This window comes from Dreissena polymorpha, chromosome 2 (assembly GCF_020536995.1).
Source record: "Dreissena polymorpha isolate Duluth1 chromosome 2, UMN_Dpol_1.0, whole genome shotgun sequence".
Taxonomy (NCBI): Eukaryota; Metazoa; Mollusca; class Bivalvia; order Myida; family Dreissenidae; genus Dreissena; species Dreissena polymorpha.
The window spans coordinates 131,238,907-131,260,143 of NC_068356.1; the positions used below are offsets into that span (position 1 = coordinate 131,238,907).

A 21,237-nucleotide genomic window follows, 5' to 3' on the forward strand; every position below is an offset into this window, starting at 1 on the left:
TTTTGTTTATGAAGCCTTTAATTAACTTTTAATATCTATGAAGCAGCTTGTATGGTTTTTTGGTTTTAGAATTGTTTTTTGGAGGGTTTAACTGTGTAGTGATTGCATGTAAATCATTAGTAAGTGCATGTTGGTGTACTAGTGGAATACATGGAATATCCTCAAAATCTTACTGAGTATCTTATACATGTTGCTCAACACAAATGCAACCAAGAATAATGTGTAATCAAGACCCATTTTGAATACACAATTAACACCTTATTTCAGTTTGAGTGAACCTGGGCAGGGTTGTGCAAATGCAGTGTTTGTTGTTTTTCATCCAATTAAATATGGTCAATTGGTGAAATGAAAATGGTAAAATCAAATTAAAATTAATTTTGACACTGTTTTCCTTGTAACAGATAAATATGATAAATAAATATTTACTTTGTAACTGTCAACATTTTTTTCATGCATTCATATGTTTATTTATATCAAATTATTGGATGTCACTGATATTTTATTTTTTACTAATAACTCATTTAGACTAAATAAAACAGAATTGAACTTTCCGTGCACATTATTTCATTATTAATAATATAATTTATTAGCAAATGTAATAAAAACTTATTGATATAAGAAACACAATACACAATTGCCCGTTTTTATTAAATGAATTTGTGGAATTTAAGGAAAAATTAGTAACTCTATGAATTATAAAAAAGGTAAATTTAAAGCAATTTATTAATAATAATTAAAACAGTGATAAACTACATAAAAATGTTTTTGTATGATAATGTACTAATCTCATCTTATGAATGACTATCCCCCTTCAAAGCTGTCAACTAATCTCATCAATGATGATTAATGGGCCTGTATATTGCACCATAAGTACCCCTTTATACAATAGCTGTTATCTTGTTATATACACTTGCTAATCCAATTAACGCTTGTATATTGCACCATAAGTGCCTGATATAATGTTCAATGGTATGTGTGTGTTGTTACTTAATATTAGTGAAAACATAACTTTCCTATTATTTGCCTGGTTCTGAAAATATTTTCATCATTGAGTTTCCTTTAATTTTTAAAGAATATTTTTGAGAGGTAACACCTGAGTACTACAAATCAATGTAAAATGTTCATACTAGCTGTATTGGGACATTATAATTTAAATGTTACAAAACAATTTTATTTACTTGTCTCAAAATAAATATCCCAATATGATATTTATTTAGTCAAAATAATTTGTGTTTCAGTTAAAACTTGGATATAGTTATTATTCTTCATTAAAAATCACAACTATTCCACTTTAAATGACCATCAAAGCTGTGTTTTTACTCAATTTTTCAAGGATCTCAATAAATGAAAGAAAAAATTCAGGTACTTATAAAAACAATTCTAATTAGATCTATTTAATTGGTAAAATTTGTTTGAGGCTTCCCTAAAAACAACCATAATAAATCATTTCACTGATCTATTGATAAATCTATTTAATAGGCAGAATGACAAACAGAACTAGTGTGGTTTCTAGGGTCATAAATCTGGTCCCTAAGCCTTAATTGGTAATAATATGCATGCAGTGTTATGTCTCTGAAAGTGACAATGAAGCAAATCTGCCCTTAGGCTATTTCATTTCACTCACACAAAAGGAGATAACTTGCTATTAATTTAATAGTTACTTCTAACTTGTCTCCTTTCTGTATTAAGAGGGTTTTCATATTTTAAAGTTCAGTTGGTCTTCAAAAGAATAAGCAATCAAAGTTCTTGATTTTGCCAACAAATAATGTTTACCAATTGTGGGTCTTCTCTACTTTCTTTTAATAATTATTTCTAATTATGTTTTTTTTAAATTTTTATATCAATGGAAAATGAAATATTTTTTCACTATTTTGTTTAAAAAGTACTTAAAGAAATCCAGGCAAGAATACATGACAAGTAAGGGTTGTGTCAAGAAGGTGCCATTTAAGGCCCTATTATCAGTTTTGGATGCCCTAACCTGTATAGGTGAGAAGACTGTGAGAAGACTGGGGACGTGGGGCATGAGGAACAACTAATACACAGTAATTGACAGGTTCGTGTTGAATCAAGCACAGAATTTTCTGAGCATTCATGATTCATTAGAATTGAAAAAAAAAACAATCAACCAGAAAAATCCAGTTGACCAACTTTGACTTATTTGCATGAACAGGTATAAAATAGTGGGTATTAATAGCTTAAGACATTATTGGCAACATGTCTGTTTAATTTATATTATCAATATTGTTAATTAAGCATGGAATATTAATCAAAATTGGCGGTAAAGTTCAATCGACCAGTATTGACCAGTAATGACAAATTTGGGAGTATTGACCGGGGCGGTTTTAACCAGTAAGAACCGCCGGTCAAAACCGGGGGCCGTCGATTGGTGCCAACCCTGGGTGTACTAAAGGAATACTAGAGGAATACATGGGATATTCTCAAAATCTTACACATGTTGTTTTTAATATAATTAAATAGGATCAATTGATGAATTAATTCAGTTTGTGTAAACTTGGGCTGGGTTGTGGAACTATAGTTATTTGTTGTTATACAATTAAATAGGGTACTATGTAACTGTCAAAAAAACATATGCATTCACACGCATATAATCCAATTATTGGATGTCACTGATAATTTCAATTTTACTAGTAGGTAATTAAGACTAATTAAAACAGAATGGGACTTTCCTCGCAAAGTATTTCATTATTAATAATATAATACTATAATTAGCTAATGTAATCAAAACATATTGATATTTTAATAATTTAACTCAATGATATTAATAATATTAAAATTTTCCCCAAAAAACTAGGGCAGGAAGATAGGAAGGATTTTTTTTGGAAAATCAACAGTGTTGTCAGTGTAAAATATTTGCAAAGCTTCTTCTTAGTTTGAACTTCAGTTTTGCATTTTGTGACCTGCAACATATTCTATGCTACTTTATTTCACTATGGTAAGTCATTAAAGCGTTATTTATTTTTCAACTATATAATGTGCTAATCTCATATAATGAATAACTACCCCATTTAAAAATGACACCTAATCTAAATTCATTAATACAATAGTTATAATTGTTTTATTGTAATTTGTAACATACTATTCCACTAAAAATGACCACCATAGAACATCAATGCCGTGCTTTTACTAAGTTTTCAATGATTTCAATTATTTAAAGAAATAAATTTATCAGGCACTTATAAAAAAATATATAATAAGGGTGTCAAAATTTAACAAACTGAACAAGTCAATTTGAACTTCTCTTTCAATGCAAATGGAGCCACTTGAAATATCAAATTGTTCCCATACTAGTCGGCAATATAACTATGACATTGTGTCTTCAAAACATGCATCAGACACACCTTCTGAAACTTTTTAAGCGGTTTTGAAAACGCTATTTCATTGCAAACTTTCGTCAATAAAGGATACATGTTGTTATACAACCGAAAGTGAAAGTTCTGTTTTTAAAAAAAATGAATAAAGAGCGAAATAGTTGAAAACTAACGAAAATTATAATTGATACTAACATAAGTCCGTAAGACTGAACAAAATAATACTTAACTTTTAAATCATAACATGAATGTTTACTTATAAAGCAAATTCTTCATTCATCCGCGGACTTCTTTGTGTCATAGTCATAAATGCCTCCAAATGGAGGTGCGTGATGCGTCTAAGTATAGAGGTGACAATAACGTAGTGACGTCACCATCTATGTATAGAATGTAGCATTCTATACATAAATGGTGACGTCACTACGTTATTGTCACCTCTATACTTAGACGCATCACGCACCTCCATTTGGAGGCATTTATGACTACGTTACAGATACAGGTTAAACGTAACTAATTGGTTCATCCTAAGTTTCGCAGGTATCCTTTGGGATTTGGGGCAACACTGAATTTCTTTACCAGAAATTAAAGTATATGCTATATTATACCATGTCTTATATAGGTTTAAGTGAGCATATAGGAGTTTAATGTTTGCGGTTTTATTTTTAACCTGACGCATAGTTATGAATGAGGAATTCAACGTACTCAAAAGAGTTAATGGACCCATACGATTTGTTGACTTCATTCAAAATATTAATTGCCACTTTTACATAATAACCGACTCTTTAATTAGTTAATATTGCAGAAACAAAATTCAGGTCTTTGTGTTGTATTATTAAATCTAAACACGTTTATGGATTTACAAACAAGGCACTGTATACTTATTCTATATCTTGTCCTATTTGATATTTGTCCTTTGGACCGTACTATTACAATTATTGCCTATTACATGAAAGTATAATTTGGTTGACATTGATATATTTCGGTAAAAAATAAATATAGATAGAAATTGCAGCTACAATTCAAAATGTACCAAATTTTGATAGTACAACAGTAAATAATGAAGGATGGACGGGATACATTTACATAAAGCAGCATCAGGTGCGGAAGGACCTCATTCACTTTGTAAAAACAAACACAAAAACACCGATTTAGCTGAACTTTTATTCTAGTTTTTTTTTATTCATCAACATGTTATCTTTATATACAAAACAAACAAGAGGGTCATGTGCCATAAGGCGCTCACCTGAGACCCAAAGGAACTAAACTATTCTGGGAAGGTGGAGTTCAAAATAATAAAAAGAACTTCATGCAGACGGGGGTACATGCTTAACTTGTGCTTTATAGTTCGATTATTTAGTGTAAAATCTTCAAAAGAGGACCAGTGCTGAGCAGACAGGCGGTAGTACAGACTTAGTGTGCTCTATTATTAAAATACGTTTTCACTGTTTTTCCATTCAAAGTTATTTAGAACAATAATACTCTGATTTTCAAGTAATAATGCATTTCACATATCATACATGACATCTGTATATAAAATTAATTTGAATAATGGTATTTCTGACTTTCACATAATACTGTATTTCACATATCATCCATGTAGGCCTACATGACTTTTGTATATCAATCAGTATTTATGATTTAAAATGAAATTTCATACTTCATTTAAGAGTTAATTTTTGTTAATTATTCACATTTGAAAGTGTTATTTTTAAACAATTCCTCTACGCTCCTACTCTTTATTTACAACCAATGCAAAACTAAAATGCATTTTAATTGTGAAATGTATTCTCAAATTCAAGCTGCATTTAATATCATAAGTATCATTAGTATTGCAAATAGTTGGTTTTAAGTACATTTTCTCTATCTCTTTAATTCTTGAACAAAGGATATCAGTGATATGATATGTGTACATGAAGACACTATAGTTTTTTGTCAATAAATGTTTAACAGTAAAGTTGGAGAATATTTAAATCTATTTTTTATTGATCAATATAATTGAATTTTGACAACAGTTGTTGCCTAAGCTGTAAAGGATATTTTTACGTACATATCTTTCCTTTTTCTTCTTGATATTCATAATATACACTGGGACTTTGTGATAGTTATAAGTTAAATAATAGCCATATTGAGTAAGTTCAATCAGGCATCGCTGTACTTAAAGCTAAGAAATATGAAATATCACGCCCATTAAATTTATATATATTGTATAAACCTTTCTTGGAAATATATAAGTACATAATTTTGCTATTTCAAGAGCTTGCTTCAATGTTGTAATTTGTTCTTTTTATGCAGTCAGCATGCTGATTTTTATATGAAAATAAATGCCAGACAGATGTATTTATGTGTTTATCTCTTTATTGATACCACTGTATAGCAATTGCTGTTCCATGCTATTTACTGCAAAGGGCTGTAAACAAGGGGTTAGGTATCAAGCAACTGTCAGAGATAATGAGGTACCTGCTGTGGCTAATGGTTATTTCATTGGTCTGCAGTCATTAAATTACATGCAACAAAATGTGTGAAAAGTGGCCAGCACAGGAATTTGGGGCCTGACTCTAAACTGTTATATACAGTTGTTTCTCCCCTAAGTAATTTTCTGGGAAATCAATATTACTACTTAAAATTTTGAAATTATTTAATAAAGGTTTTCAGATGGCAAAAATATGTTTGTTGCACTTCATCCCCAACCAATCATAAACATTAGAATATCCTCTTCAGAAAGGAACAAAAATAAATAAATTTTTTTTTGGCAATTTAACTGTATATCTTATCGGCAGAATTAATATTCACATGACTGCATGGAGATCATGAATATCATAATATGTATAAATTTCATTCAACGTGTACATTGGTAATTTCATAGTAGAGTGTAAACAAGGTTACACTATAATTAGCCATTTAAAGCCATGTTTTTAAAAAGACCGCAACCATAAAGGAACTCGGCCTAGATATCATAACAAGATATCCATAAAACCAATGTTTTGACCAAGTTTCATGATGATTGGACAAAAAATGTGACTTCTAGAGTGTTCACAAGCTTTTTTTACTATACAAATATAAGGAAAAAGACCCCCCCCTGGCGGCCATGTTTTTTTACCGATCAGAACCATTTTCAAACTCAACCATCATATCCAGGAAACAAATGTTCTGACCAAATTTCATAAAGATATGGCAAAAAATGTGTCTTCTAGACTGTTCACATTTTTTTCACTATATACATGTAGAGAAAACTGCCACACCCCCTGGCGGCCATGTTTTTCCACCTATCATGGCCATTTTCAAACTCGTCCGAGATATCTATAAAATCAATGTTTAGACAAAATTTCATGATGAATAGGCTAAAAATGTGTATTCTAGAGTGTTCACAAGCTTTTTTTACTTTATACATATAAGGAAAATGATCCCCCCCTGGCGGCCATGTTTTTTTTACCGATCAGAACCATTTTCAAACTCAACCATCATATCCAGGAAACAAATGTTCTGAACAAATTTCATGAAGATTGGGCAAAAAATGTGTCTTCTAGACTGTTCACATTTTATTCACTATATACATGTAGAGAAAACTGCCACACCCCCTGGCGGCCATGTTTTTCCACCTATCATGGCCATTTTCAAACTCATCCGAGATATCTATAAAATCAATGTTTAGACAAAATTTCATGATGAATAGGCTAAAAATGTGTATTCTAGAGTGTTCACAAGCTTTTTTTACGTTATACATATAAGGAAAATGATCCCCCCATGGCGGCCATGTTTTTTTACCGATCAGAACCATTTTCGAACTCAACCGTCGTATCCAGGAAACAAATCTTCTTACCAAATTTCATTAAAATTGTAACAAAAATGTGAATTCTAGAGTGTTCGCATATTTTCACTATATACATATAGAGAAAACTGCCCCGCCCCCTGGCGACCATGTTTTTTCACTGATCTGGACCATTTTCAAACTCATCCAAGATATAAATAAAACCAATGCTTTCACCAAGTTTCATGATGATTAGGCAAAAATTTTGACTCCTAGAGTGTTCACAAGGTTTCTCTATAGCTATATAATGAATACTGCCCCGCCCCCCTGGCAGCCATGTTTTTCTTCTGACTTGAACCATTTTTTAACTCAACCAACATATCGCTTAGACAAACATTTTGACAAAGTTACATGAAGATTGGGCATCAAATGTGACTTTACAGTGTTTACATTTTAAATTTTTTTTTACCTAGTTTTTGACCCAGCATGACCCAGTTTCGAACTCAGTCGAGGTATCACTGGGACAAATGTTCTGACCAAGTTTCATGAAGACAAGAAATGTGGCCTCTAGAGTGTTCACAAGGCAAAATGTTGACGACGAACGACGGACAAAAGGCGATCCCAAAAGCTCACCATAAGCACGTTGTGCTCAGGTGAGCTAAAAAGATTGTATATACTTGCTTTAGCTGTTTAACATCTGTGCCAAATTGTTGTGTTGTTCAGAATCATTCAATTCCAACAGCAAAGTCGTAATGTTAGAGTCAGGACAATAGTTACAGCTAGTTTTCCAATAAATGATTATGATTGCATTTTGACCTTTTGATCTTGAAGTATGACCTGGACCTTACAGAAATCAATTTAGTTTTTACAAACTACACACCATTGCATATTGTATAACATTTAGCAAACTTATTTTGCAATCCCTAAATGAATGGAGAAAATCAAAGTCATAATAATTTGCTACTTTACTGAAGTTGTAACTCCACAATATCCATACAATTGCTCAATGAAGCACATAGTCTCATATAGGTGAACATTTGTGCCATTTTTTCCCAATCCTTAATTTTTGGGCCTAGTATGAAAGTGGACCAGCCCTATATTGATACCATAGCATTATTTAGTTTAACAACTAAAATAATGGAAGACATTAAAACTCTTCATAAGAAATCCCTTTTAAAACAGAATATTCCTGATAGTGAATTTGAAGATAAAATATGTATTAAATCATCACACTGTGGACTTTTCAACATCAAGCGATTATAATTTATTTATAAATATATGTTGATTCCTGTATTGACAGACTATTGTTTCCTTTATTCTCTAGTTTTATTTACCTGTTTAATAAGAGGACAAAATGAATTACTGCAATATAAGTTCAATATTTATTTAGAATTCATTAGAATGTTATTTACAAATGAAGTCCAGTATGAAAAGAGAATGATGACATGTTTAAGTGTTTTTTGTTCACATTATAATTAACAAAAATCACATGAAAATAACGTTTCATTACCAGTTTAAGATGCTTCAAAATAACATAAGATAAACATGGAATCAACTCTGCTGTGTAAACAATAATGTAGATCTTTTCAAAAATAAAACACGTCTTCTTTAACAAACATATACAGTTAATAAGTCTTAAAAAGGCCATTACAATTTGATTCTTTGATTAGTGTTCGTGGGCGGGTGGGTTTTTGGGTGCCTTTCCCCATAAAATCAACATTTTGACGATTTGGAAAAGCAAGTTATTACAATAATGTGTTAATAATGTCAAAAACTAATCACAAATGCCCATGTGTTACAAAAAGAAATGTATTCTTTATTGTTTTTATACTCGGGAGATTTACGTAGATCCAAAAACGAATTGAAAATGGTGCCAGGCAGTGTGTTTTTCAATCTACTTCAGTATTAAACTGCCTTCACAATTGAATACAACTGGTTTTTGAACACTCAAAAAATATGAATGAGAATGCTATTATTGTTTAAATGCCAAAAACTTAATTCCTCTTATAAATATGACTTTGTTATTATGTCTTAAATATAATTATTTTGGGTGTTTTTTTAGGTTTAAGTCACTAATCAGTTTGTTTTACATCTGAAATAGTCTGGGATAATGTGGTTTGTAAACATGCAACGTTACTAAGATATGATGGCAATAGTTTGATCTTGGATATTGCTGCTATGGTATTGTTGGTTTTTAAACAAAAAGCGCTACAAGCCACATTATAGTTAAAACATACATTTGTAAATTTACTTATAATATGACGATTATGAATATTTATCATCTTAGATTTAGACTACACCACTGTAATGATAAGTTGTAAAAGATTCTTTGTCATCGAGTTGTTTATTTTCCTGCCTGGTTGGAAGATTGAACAAATTGAGCGGACCTTAAACATAGAATCAAATTTGTATGGCCTAATGGTTATAAGAACAAAGATTTCTGAATCTGACCAGAATAAGACACAGTCTCTCTGGACCAACAAGATTTTGTGATTAGAATAGATTGATTAGATATGATCTGAAATCAGTGCTAGAAAATCATATTGTCAAAGGTCTATTTGCCGGCAGTGAATATCTTAACATATTTTATGGATCTTTTGGGAATCGTTTCTTCTTAGGCTATCTGTTTTTTTTCTGTTGTTATACATGCACTTTTAATTTACAATCTGTGCAAATTGGTAATGATGTGAATATATCATAAATATAACGTCATAATTATGTTGTGTCTACACAAACTTTATTTGTCGTTTTTAAGGTTGAGTACCAACGCCAGCCACTGTCATCCCAGCGAACATGACTCCAAGTTAATTGGAAGTGATAGGCCATATTCTAAACAAACGCAAAGCTGTTTATTTTGAAGGTCATGTAATTACAGCAAATATTCAACAACATGTGTTAACAAGACATCATTTAACCCAATAAATTTCTTACAAAAAAGCTCATGGTTTATGATAAAATCGTTCACATTTTTAAGCAGAATGGTTCAGTTAACAATAATGTATTTATCACTAAAACACTAGTCTATAAAATTGAGTGGTATTCTGGGTAAACCTAGCTAAATGCGTGTGCGTATTGTCCAAGATTAGCCTGTACAGATTTTCTTCTTTTAACAAATTTTTGTTAAAATTAAGTCTCTTCAATACAAAATTCAAGTCTAGAAAGAACCTGTTATACCTGATTAGCCTGTGCAGACTGCAAAGGTTAATTTTGGACAACACTTAAAGCAAATTTATTAAGCCATTCTTTTCCAGAGTACAGCTCAATGACTTATTTCCCTTTCATACAGTGGTGTACACGTGTTTAATGGAATTCTGCAAGAATCTATTAGCATAGTGGACACAAGAATCACTTTAGTTTTAAAAACATCTTTCCAAAACAATACATTCAATTTCATTAAAACATCGTCATCTCCAATGCAGATACATGTATATACACATGCAAGGTTGTCTTCCCTTGTGATACTCTTCAACCTCCCCCATCAGACGACCTTGTAACGGGCACGGTTGATTGGCTGGTATGAGTTTTGCTAAAAAACAGAAAAGCAGCATATGAAATAAGAACACACTTGTGTGTTATGTTACAAATAAGAATACAAGTATGTCATAAACCAATAGCAGAGCTCCCCCTGACAATTTAGTGTGCCAAATAGACCATGATGGTTAAAATGCTTTTCATCTTGGTTTTCTCTAAGATTTTTTTAAGTAAAATAAAAAAATTCTAGGCGAATAAAGTGAATGGCAGAGTAAGTCTTAGGTATATGAATGTATATACATATTGATAAGTTATTCTTTAAAATATACCCCCTCTTCTTCGAAGGGGGGCATAATAACATGTTGTATGTGATATGATTACAATTTGTGACAAATTGTTGTTCGAAAATGCACATATATATTATAGATGTTTATCTTGATAAATATCTATTACTCTTGTAACAAGTTCCCAATCAAGCTTTCAATGAACAAAACTGAGTTTAACAGATTTCTTTGGAATAAATGCAAGCAATGTCTTCCTTTGATACAAATAACCTTAACATTTTTCATTTTAGAAAAGAAGCGATGCAATATATTGACATATCTGCATGTTTAAGGATGTTTTTCCAAAGATTTAATGTACCCTAATTTAATTATTGGATTATTAATCAGGTGAAATTTTAATCACTTACCGGTATTACCAAATATAAAATAAAAATAATTGGCCATGTCAATCCTTTGATTAAAGAAACTAGAGATATTACCGTCCTCTTTTGAAACAAAAAAGCCGCATTGATCACAAACATACCAATTAAAACACAAGACATAAACCCCAAATCCCAGCAGTGTCACCTACCAGACGTATGAGCTCTTCTTTGATGAGCCGCGTGACCTCCTTCTTGGCCTTCTGCACGGCCATTTCGCTGGTGGCCTCGATGGCGAGGTACAGCTTGCGTTCCTCCTCCTCCTTGGGTGCCTTGCCTGGCGGGAAGTACGTGCCCCGCACCGTGATACCCGCCTCCGAGTACTCACAGATCTGGGCAAGGGCCTCCTGTGGGGCAGAAGGGAATACAGTCTAACATGTTTTTAGCATCCCTTCAAGGGAAGAGGGACAAAATCATGAGAACAAGCAAATTCGTTGAATTGATATCCCCCGCCAATATGCTTCTGAACACTCATAGCAAGTTTCAATGAAATCTGCCAAAGCACTTCCAAGATATGGCTCTGGACACACAAAAAAGCATTTTTTCAAGATACAAAGGGCCATAACTCTGTTATTATCAGATGGTTTACAATGCCATTTGGGGTGCATTATCCTATTATCCATATATATACGCATACTTAGTTTCAATGAAATCTGCCAAAGCACTTCCAAGATATGGCTCCGGAGGACGGAAAGACAACAAGGGCTGTTTGTAAAACATGCATGCCCCCCATATGGGCTGTCCGTTGTAGTGGCAGCCATTGTGTGAATACGATTTTTGTCACTGTGACCTTGACCTTTGACCTAGTGACCTGAAAATCAATAAGGGTCATCTGCGAGTCACAATCAATGAACCTATGAAGTGTCATGATCCGAGGCAAAAGCGTTCTTTAGTTATCATCCGAAAATCATTTTACTATTTCGGGTCACCGTGACCTTGACCTTTGACCTTGTGACCTCAAAATCAATAGGGGTCATCTGCAAGTCATGATCAATCTACCTATGAAGTTTCATGATCCTAGGCGTATGCGTTCTTGAGTTATCATCCGAAAACCATTTTACTATTTCGGGTCACTGTGACCTTGACCTTTGACCTAGTGACCTCAAAATCAATAGGGGTCATCTGCAAGTCATGATCAATCTACCCATGAAGTTTCATGATCCTAGGCGTATGCGTTCTTGAGTTATCATCCGGAAACCATTTTACTATTTCGGGTCACCGTGACCTTGACCTTTGACCTAGTGACCTCAAAATCTATAGGGGTCATCTGCAAGTCATGATCAATCTACCCAAGAAGTTTCGTGATCCTAGGCGTATGCATTCTTGAGTTATCATCCGGAAACCATTTTACTATTTCGGGTCACCGTGACCTTGACCTTTGACCTAGTGACCTCAAAATCAATAGGGGTCATCTGCAAGTCATGATCAATCTACCCATGAAGTTTCATGATCCTAGGCGTATGCGTTCTTGAGTTATCATTCAAAAACCATTTTACTATTTCGGGTCACCGTGACCTTGACCTTTGACCTAGTGACCTCAAAATAAATAGGGGTCATCTGCGAGTCATGATCAATGTACCTATGAAGTTTCATGATCCTAGGCCCAAGCGTTCTTGAGTTATCGTCTGACAACCACCTGGTGGACGGACCGACCGACAGACCGACATGAGCAAAGCAATATACCCCCTCTTCTTCGAAGGGGGGCATAATAAATAATAAATATTTTGAGCAAGATTGGGCAAAAAAGTGGCCTTGAGACAAATGTTCTGAGCAAGTAATATAATGATTGGAACAAAATGTGACATAACAGTGTTAACAAGCTTCTTCTTCAAGTTTCAAGTGCCCTAGTTTTTGACCTTATTACCATTCAACGCAGCCAAGATATAATTGGGACAAATGTAATCAATGTAAACAATTATGACTAGCGTTATATAACAGACAAAAAGTGATCACAAAAAGCTTGCCATGAGCACTTTGTAATAAGTTGAGCTAAGCTCACCATGTCAGAGCATTTTGAGCCCACTTGGGCTAAAATGGCAAGAGTAGAGCCAAAATCATAAAACGCTCACCCTTGAAGTGACCTTCCACCTGGCGGTCTGTGGGAAATCATTGATCTCAAGTTCTTCCTCGTAGCGTTTGAAAGTGTCCTGCTCCTGATCCTTGTCCTCCTCAATTACTGGAGTGTAGCCTAACTTTGCATTGATCTTTTCTGCCATCTGCTCAGCTATTGTCTTCGACTAAAAAACACATCACGTGAAAATGTTTGAATGCTGCAAATATTAACTGAAACAATAAGATGAATGGCTTTAGTAGAACAATAAGATTTCACAATATCCTTCCATGATATTTATGGACATAATTTCATGGAAAACAGGATAAAATTCAGACATGGTATTTATGTTGATAAATATTTCTCCATATTATTCTACATCCTGGTGATTGTGGTAAAACTGGTAATGTGTTTTTTGTTTCTAGTCGATTATAAAATGATGTTTACCGGCAAAAAGATGCTAGGAAACACACACGTGAATAATGTCCATATTGCCATCTATCCATGTTTGAAGATTCATGAAAAAATATGAAGAACTTTAAAAGTTATCGCAGGATCCAGAAAAGTGTGACAGACTCACAGACACACAGAGCGCAAACCATAAGTCCACAAAAATACAAAGATAACGTTTCATTCATTCATTTAAATAGACAGACATTTCAAGAACTATGAACTCCTGTACATGGATAGATAAAGTGTACATTGACAATCTGACTAATGGCAAAATCTGTAAGTATGGACTACTATGCACTGGTCATAAATTCTCTCCAGGGCAAAAAATATACATCCCCAAAAATGTGTGATTGTACAGTTTATGACCCCTTGGGTATGCCCAGTTCTCTACATGGGGTCATAATTTACTGATATTATAGTCACACTGCTTTATTTTAAGTAACAAATATACAGTGGAAACCCTCTAAGCCGGATCCTCTTTATACCAGAATCCTCTCTTAACTGAACAAATTGTCCGGTCCCATTTTTTTCCCTATAAAACCATGCGTAAAATATCTCCTCAAGACCGGAATCCCCTCAATTCCGAATACCAGTCATTCTTTGGATCAAAATTGGGTAATTGTACCATACATAATTGTACCTCTCTTAACCGCTCAGGGCCGGTTTATTGCACCTCAGACCAAGTTGCACCTCAGACCAAGTGTCAAAAAGTTGTGAATAGCGGATTAAAGATGCGTGAAATTAATAAAGGTGGTCGAAAAATTTGCAAACTGTAAAAATCGCAAAACAATTTAAAGATACTTGTCCTGTGATGTACATATCGCTCAATAGATGTGATAATACTGATTATAATTACTGATAACAAACATATAGTTCTTTAGTGTGTTTTGTTTTTGATGTAGGAAGCCGTGCTAAATTTTAATAATCTTTATGCTATTTAATTTTGTGTTGTTTATTACAATTGCTAATTTAGTGTCAAATAAATTTTGATTTGCAGAGGAGTTCTTAAAGCAGTTGCATTTATATATTAATTTAGATTTTCAAATTGGTAATTAAGATAACTAAGACTAAAAATGTCCGAGCCACCTTCTAAGCGATGGTGCGTGGAATTGTCTCTAGAAGACAAAATCAAACTGATAAAAGAGTCAGAGATGTTGCCAAAACCTACACTTAAGATGCTGTCAGAGAAATATGGGGTAGGAAAGTCGACGATCGGGGATATCGTGCAAAAAAAGTCGGCGTACATGTTTTTTAGTGTGAAAAGGAACTAAATTCACCTAACACATGCATGTATGTATAAAATTGTTTGTTTTTCAGGGTGCACTGTTTGATCTATGTTGTGAATGATATTGCTTTATAATCAACAGATTAAGCAACGTTTTTTTCTTATGTGATGCAATATGAATGAATGAAATAAACTATTAAACTTTGCTGAAAATGTTTTTTCCACATTAGGCTGTGTAATTGACCTTCTGAAAGTTAAAACAGTCAATTTCCCCCTTAAACTGGAATCCTCTCTAAACCGGAATTTCCTCTTGGTCCCGGGGTTGTCCGGTTTAGAGGGGTTCCACTGTACCAAGTTTTGACATTGTGGTTTCAGAAAAGGAATTTGATTTTGATAATAATGTCTTTATTTTCATAATCATTATGTTACAGAAATTCAATTATTCTATATTTAAATGGCTTAACATAGGATGATGAAAATACCTAATGCACAACTTCATATCCTAAGGAAAAATACATTTAACGTTGAATGTTGTACAAATAAAGGTGTAGGGGAACTTTTATCTAGTGAGCCTGACCTACCCCACTTACCCCACACATGTGCTACTAAAAAGCCCCAGCCCACTCACCGCCACTTGTGGTGCAGCTGATGACCCGTCCCCAAAGATAGCCTTGGTGGCTTGCTGGGTGATATCCTGGGCCTCCTGACCAAGGTTCTTGCTGAAGTTGATCTTTGCAGCCAGACGCTTGGCCATCTCCAGTTTCAACTGGTTGTTGGCGCCCATCTTGCCCACAGCACTGCCTGCCATCAGGTTGCCCATGATAGGCTGAATAGTAGGAATTGTATACCATTTCATTTTTATGTCACCAATAAATAAACCTAATCAACAATCTAGTTAACACTTAATACAAACACATGCAACTGATAGAAGTTCTCAATTCATCATATAAGCATAGTACACTCTAACATCGTTATTTCAAACACCGATAATCCGAAGTCACTGTTATTTTGAAGTATTTTTCGGGTCCCGATTTTGGTTCTTCTTTGTTTAATGTAAAATTTCATTGTTAAGCCGAACTTCGTTAAACCGAAGAAATCGTTAATTCGAAGTGATTCTGTCCGTCCCAACACTATCATTCGCACCTAATTATCAATCTTTAATCCAAAGTCAAAACTGCAAAACACTGAGCGTAATTTCACACCTTTGTCGTCTGCGTGTGGCGAGTCAAAAGTTGATAATTACACCTTTGTCGTCTGAGCGTAGCGTGTTAATTTTATAATGTCCTCAAAAGCCGATAATTACTATTTATGTAGTTTTGCATTCTTTAGTAACAAACAAATGTGTCACGTTAGGTCTGAGTAAATGTACTCTACCATTTTATTCCTCCATTTGTTTCAAGGAAAAATCTATTGATATCTGACTAGTTTACGTTTTTAAGTAAAACAATTATTAATGGTAGCGTGTAACAGAACCATGCGAATTCCACAACGTTTTATTAATTACAGAGTCAAAGAAGTCTTCTGTCAAATGTTTATTTCGAATTATCATTAATCCGAAGTTTTTTTAACAGTCCCGACAAATTTGAAATAACGGTGTTGAAGTGTATTTTACATTTATGTTATGCTTTTGTGTGGTTTACAGAAAAATATCTTAAATTTAAACTTTTAATACACTTGTTTAAAAAAGTAACTGGAGTGGGTGCCAACACTCGGCTGTGGGTGCAGTTTTGAATAAATGAAAGCTTGTCAGAAGTGACCTTGACCTTTGACCCAGTGACTCAAAAATAGGTGTGGCGTGTAGAACTCATTAAGGTGCATCTACATATGAAGTTTCAAAGTTGCATGTGGAAGCACTTTGATTTTAGAGCCTATGTTAAGGTTTTAGCACGACGTGGACGGCAGACGCCGGACGACGAGCTGGCTATGACAATACCTCGGGTTTTCTCAGCCGAGCTAAAAATTAAAGTGAAAATTAACAGTAATTATTACTGCTCCTAGTTACTTTATAAACACAGTAAACGAAATGGATTGTTAACCATGCAAAAACTAAAACCTGTAAACCTCATGATACCCTTGAAAGTGTCAACTTAAACCCATTTAAAATTGACACAAGAGAAAACGTATCAAAGGTCTTATGCAGGACATAAGTATAATTATTTGATCCTTACATATTCTGGGTAGCCATGCAAAAAAACATCTTTAGGGGAACAATCATAATATTTATGTTAACATTTCTGAATGACTTTCTATAGATCAAACTGAAAGCTGATGCAACAATGACAGAGGACATACCTGTGCAAGTGAAGATTTGGACACGTCCGTCACTCGCTTCTTGCTGGCAAACATGTCCTCAATTTGCTGCTCAATCTGCCAATGGAAACACGGACAGTTATGAACTGTCAATTCCAAATAAGGGATCAGTGTGAAACTCTTTTCAAAATGCCATATAGAAATAATGTTACAAGTCCAGAATAATTAAGGATATAAATTGCTTGTTTTCATTGTATAGCCATATAGTATTTTAATGCATTTCATAAGTATATAAACTATAGGGAAAATTATGGATTATTTAAATAATCATCCTCATTTTAAATCTGCCTTATATGTATTTATTAATCATTACAAAAATAACTTTTACGCAACTGAGAATGTCTCTGGGAGTATTGGGCATAAAACATGAGTGTAAAGTGTGTTCCCAGACTATCCTGTCAATTCTGCAAAGGCTTATCTGGAACACTTTCCACCTTTATGGAATTTTTCATTTAAAGGAAGTCTCTGAACAAAAATCTAGTCTGTGTCGTCCCATATTAGCATGTGTGGACTGCACAGGCTAATCTGGGATGACACTTATGCACATGCATGTAGTCACGTTCTCCCTAAGACATGGTAACAAGTACAAGTGTGTGGTTACATCCTGATTGGGATCTCCCTAAGACATTATTACAAGTGTGTGTTACATCCTCATTGGGATCTCCATAAGACAAGGTAACAAGTTCATGTGTGTGTTACATCCTCATTGGGATCTCCCTAAGAAATGCAAGTACAAGTGTCTGTTACATTCTCATTGGGATGTCCCTAAGACATGATTACAAGTACAAGTGTGTGTTACATCCTCATTGGGATCTCCCTAAGACAAGGTTACAAGTTCATTTGTGTGTTACATCCTCATTGGGATCTCCCTAAGACATGATTACAAGTACAAGTGTGTGTTACATCCTCATTAGGATCTCCCTAAGACATGATTACAAGTACTAGTGTGTGTTACATCCTCAATGGGTTCTCCCTAAGACATGGTTACAAGTTCATTTGTGTGTTACATCCTCAATGGGATCTCCCTAATACATGATTACAAGTGTGTGTTACATCCTCATTGGGATCTCCCTAAGACATGATTACAAGTACTAGTGTGTGTTACATCCTCATTAGGTTCTCCCTAAGACATGGTTACAAGTTCATTTGTGTGTTACATCCTCAATGAGATATCCCTCAGACATGATTACAAGTACAAGTGTGTGTTACATCCTCATTAGGATCTCCCTAATACATGATTACAAGTGTGTGTTACATCCTCATTGGAATCTCCCTAACACATTATTACAAGTACACGTGTGTGTTACATCCTCATTGGGATCTCCCTAAGACATGATTACAAGTACAAGTGTGTTTTACATCCTCATTGGGATCTCCCTAAGACATGGTTACAAGAACAAGTGTGTGTTACATCCTCATTGTGAACTCCCTAAGACATGATTACAAGTACAAGTGTGTGTTACATCCTCATTGGGATCTCCCTAATACATGATTACAAGTGTGTGTTACATCCTCATTGGGATCTCCCTAACACATGGTTACAAGTACAAGTGTGTGTTCCCTCCTCATTGGGATCTCCCTAAGACATGATTACAAGTACAAGTGTGTGTTACATCCTCATTGGGATCTCCCTAAGACATGATTACAAGTACAAGTGTGTGTTACATCCTCATTGGGATCTCCCTAAGACATGATTACAAGTACAAGTGTGTGTTACATCCTCATTGGGTTCTCCCTAAGACGTGGTTAAAAGTACAAGTGTGTGTTACATCCTCATTGGGATCTCCCTAAGACATGATTACAAGTACAAGTGTGTGTTACATCCTCAATGGGATCTCCCTAATACATGATTACAAGTACAAGTGTGTGCTACATTCTCATTGGGTTCTCCCTAAGACATGGTTACAAGTTCATTTGTGTGTTACATTCTCATTGGGTTCTCCCTAAGACATGGTTACAAGTTCATTTGTGTGTTACATCCTCATTGGGATCTCCCTTAGACATGATTACAAGTACAAGTGTGTGTTATATCCTCATCGGAATCTCCCTAAGACATGATTACAAGTACCAGTGTGTGTTACATCCTCATTGGGATCTCTCTAAGACATGGTTACAAGTACAAGTGTGTGTTACATCCTCATTGGGATCTCCCTAAGACATGATTACAAGTACAAGTGTGTGTTACATCCTCATTGGGATCTCCCTAAGGCATGGTTTCAAGTACAAGTGTGTGTTACATCTTCATTGGGATCTCCCTAAGGCATGGTTACAAGTACAAGTGTGTGTTACATCCTCATTTGGATCCTCTTCATCTGAGTCAACCAGGCCCAGCGCTGCCTTCTGAAGCTTCTTCCTCTCTGATGACAACATCGCCTCTGACTCGTCAAACTTGAACCCTTTACCATGGAAACCACTGCTGCTCTTGATTTTTATGCCATCCTGCAGAATATAGGCAAGCATTTAGACCTACCACAATCATAATACTCAGCAAAAACAAAATTATTTGTAGTTGGAATAGTTGTTCCAGCAATTTTAGGTGGGATTTAGATTTTATTCAACTGACAACCTTTACTTCATAGAAGTCATGAAAATGAAACAAATAGTAATACATGTACAAAACTTGCCGCTTATTGATTCAGACACTTGAAAAGTAAAAATACAAGACATCTCTAACTATCACATATTTGCTTGGTTCAGTTTTACAAGGAGAAAGCAGAAATTTCTTAGATCTCTGGATAAATGATTTAACTTTTCATTTCCGCTTCAATTTTCAAGTACAATTTAATAGAACAAGCAACTCTCATTATAGCCCTAAGCTCTACCACAGTCCCAATGATTGAAGTTACCGTCCTTTTCAGACACCTATACCATGTAAAAGCTGTACAGCTTAACACATGTGCATTTAGCATCGTCTCAGATAAGCCTGTGCAGTCCACACAGGCTATTTAGCCTGTGCAGTCCACAGAAGCTATTCAGGGACAAAACTGTCAGCTTTCATGGAATTTTTAATTTTTCATGTAAGGAGGTCTCTTTCAAACAAAAATCAAGATTCGTCAGACTGTTTTATCCCAGACAAGTCTGTACAAACTTTGCAGGCTAGTTTGAGATGATACTTTAAGCAGATGCATACAGGCAGGTGTTCCCAGACTGCAGCTCCTATACAAATCCACTGAACTTACAACACCCCCCCCCCCCCCCCCTGCCCCAATTTGTTCTTACCACCTCAGCCTGTTTCTTGTACTCATCCCACCACTTCTGAAGGTTTTCAGGGACAGATGACTCAGCCGTTTCTAGGGCCTTGATTATGTCCCCTGCATAACGCACCTGCTCTGGGGTGATAAATGTGAATGCTGTGCCCTTGTTACCAGCCCGTCCTGTACGACTAAAATTAATTGTTAAACTTTAAGATAATTTTTCATCAAATATTTTTTATGAGATATTCAAACATAAAAACGAGTTATGATCATAGGCTTTGTGGCTATATAAGAGCATACTGACTTGAATGATTATTGATTTTGTGGTTTGAAACTCAGCTCCTAAATTGTACATCATCTAAGAAAATAATTCATACAGATTTGCTAGAACTAGAGCCTGTAACATGTTGTAATATATGTAGAATACGACAAAAACAAAATTCACCCCTGCAGCATGGCCAGTTTTGATAAAATTGGCATGGTCTCTTTGGCAAAATACTAAACAATGTTATATAAAAAACAATACACTGGTTTCAAATAAAACGCTATTAAAAGATATTTTTATGTAAACGTCCATATAAATTATCTGACCTCTGGGGTATGGCCAGTTTTTAGATGGAAACATCAAATGTAAGGGCCTCATTTGTTAAATAATGTTTAATCATTTTAAATGCCCATGTGATTTTTTCTGACCATACACCCGCAATCAGCCACAAATATACACAAGGAAAAAGGCCAGTTATAACAATTGGCACCA

The 21,237-nt window shown here is 34.5% G+C and overlaps 1 protein-coding gene and 1 long non-coding RNA gene across 2 annotated transcripts in view; both read right to left on the reverse strand.

The window, feature by feature from the left end:
* Nucleotides 1–8,444: 8,444 nt before the first annotated feature.
* LOC127869009 (probable ATP-dependent RNA helicase DDX46) overlaps nt 8,445–21,237 on the reverse strand; it is a 93,820-nt gene continuing 81,027 nt past the window's right edge. The window contains exons 17-23 of the mRNA XM_052411258.1: nt 20,506–20,668; nt 19,576–19,725; nt 17,269–17,343; nt 15,605–15,802; nt 13,318–13,485; nt 11,401–11,595; nt 8,445–10,600 (exon numbers count right to left, since the gene is read on the reverse strand). Of these exons, the coding sequence (XP_052267218.1) occupies nt 10,553–10,600; nt 11,401–11,595; nt 13,318–13,485; nt 15,605–15,802; nt 17,269–17,343; nt 19,576–19,725; nt 20,506–20,668 (997 nt within the window). The 3' untranslated portion in view covers nt 8,445–10,552. The remainder of the gene's footprint in view (nt 10,601–11,400; nt 11,596–13,317; nt 13,486–15,604; nt 15,803–17,268; nt 17,344–19,575; nt 19,726–20,505; nt 20,669–21,237) is intronic.
* On the reverse strand, nt 18,076–19,569 carry LOC127869024 (uncharacterized). Its single transcript, XR_008044374.1, has 2 exons — nt 18,900–19,569; nt 18,076–18,847 (listed from the first exon to the last, which is right to left on the reverse strand). It is a non-coding gene; the product is annotated as an uncharacterized LOC127869024 (long non-coding RNA).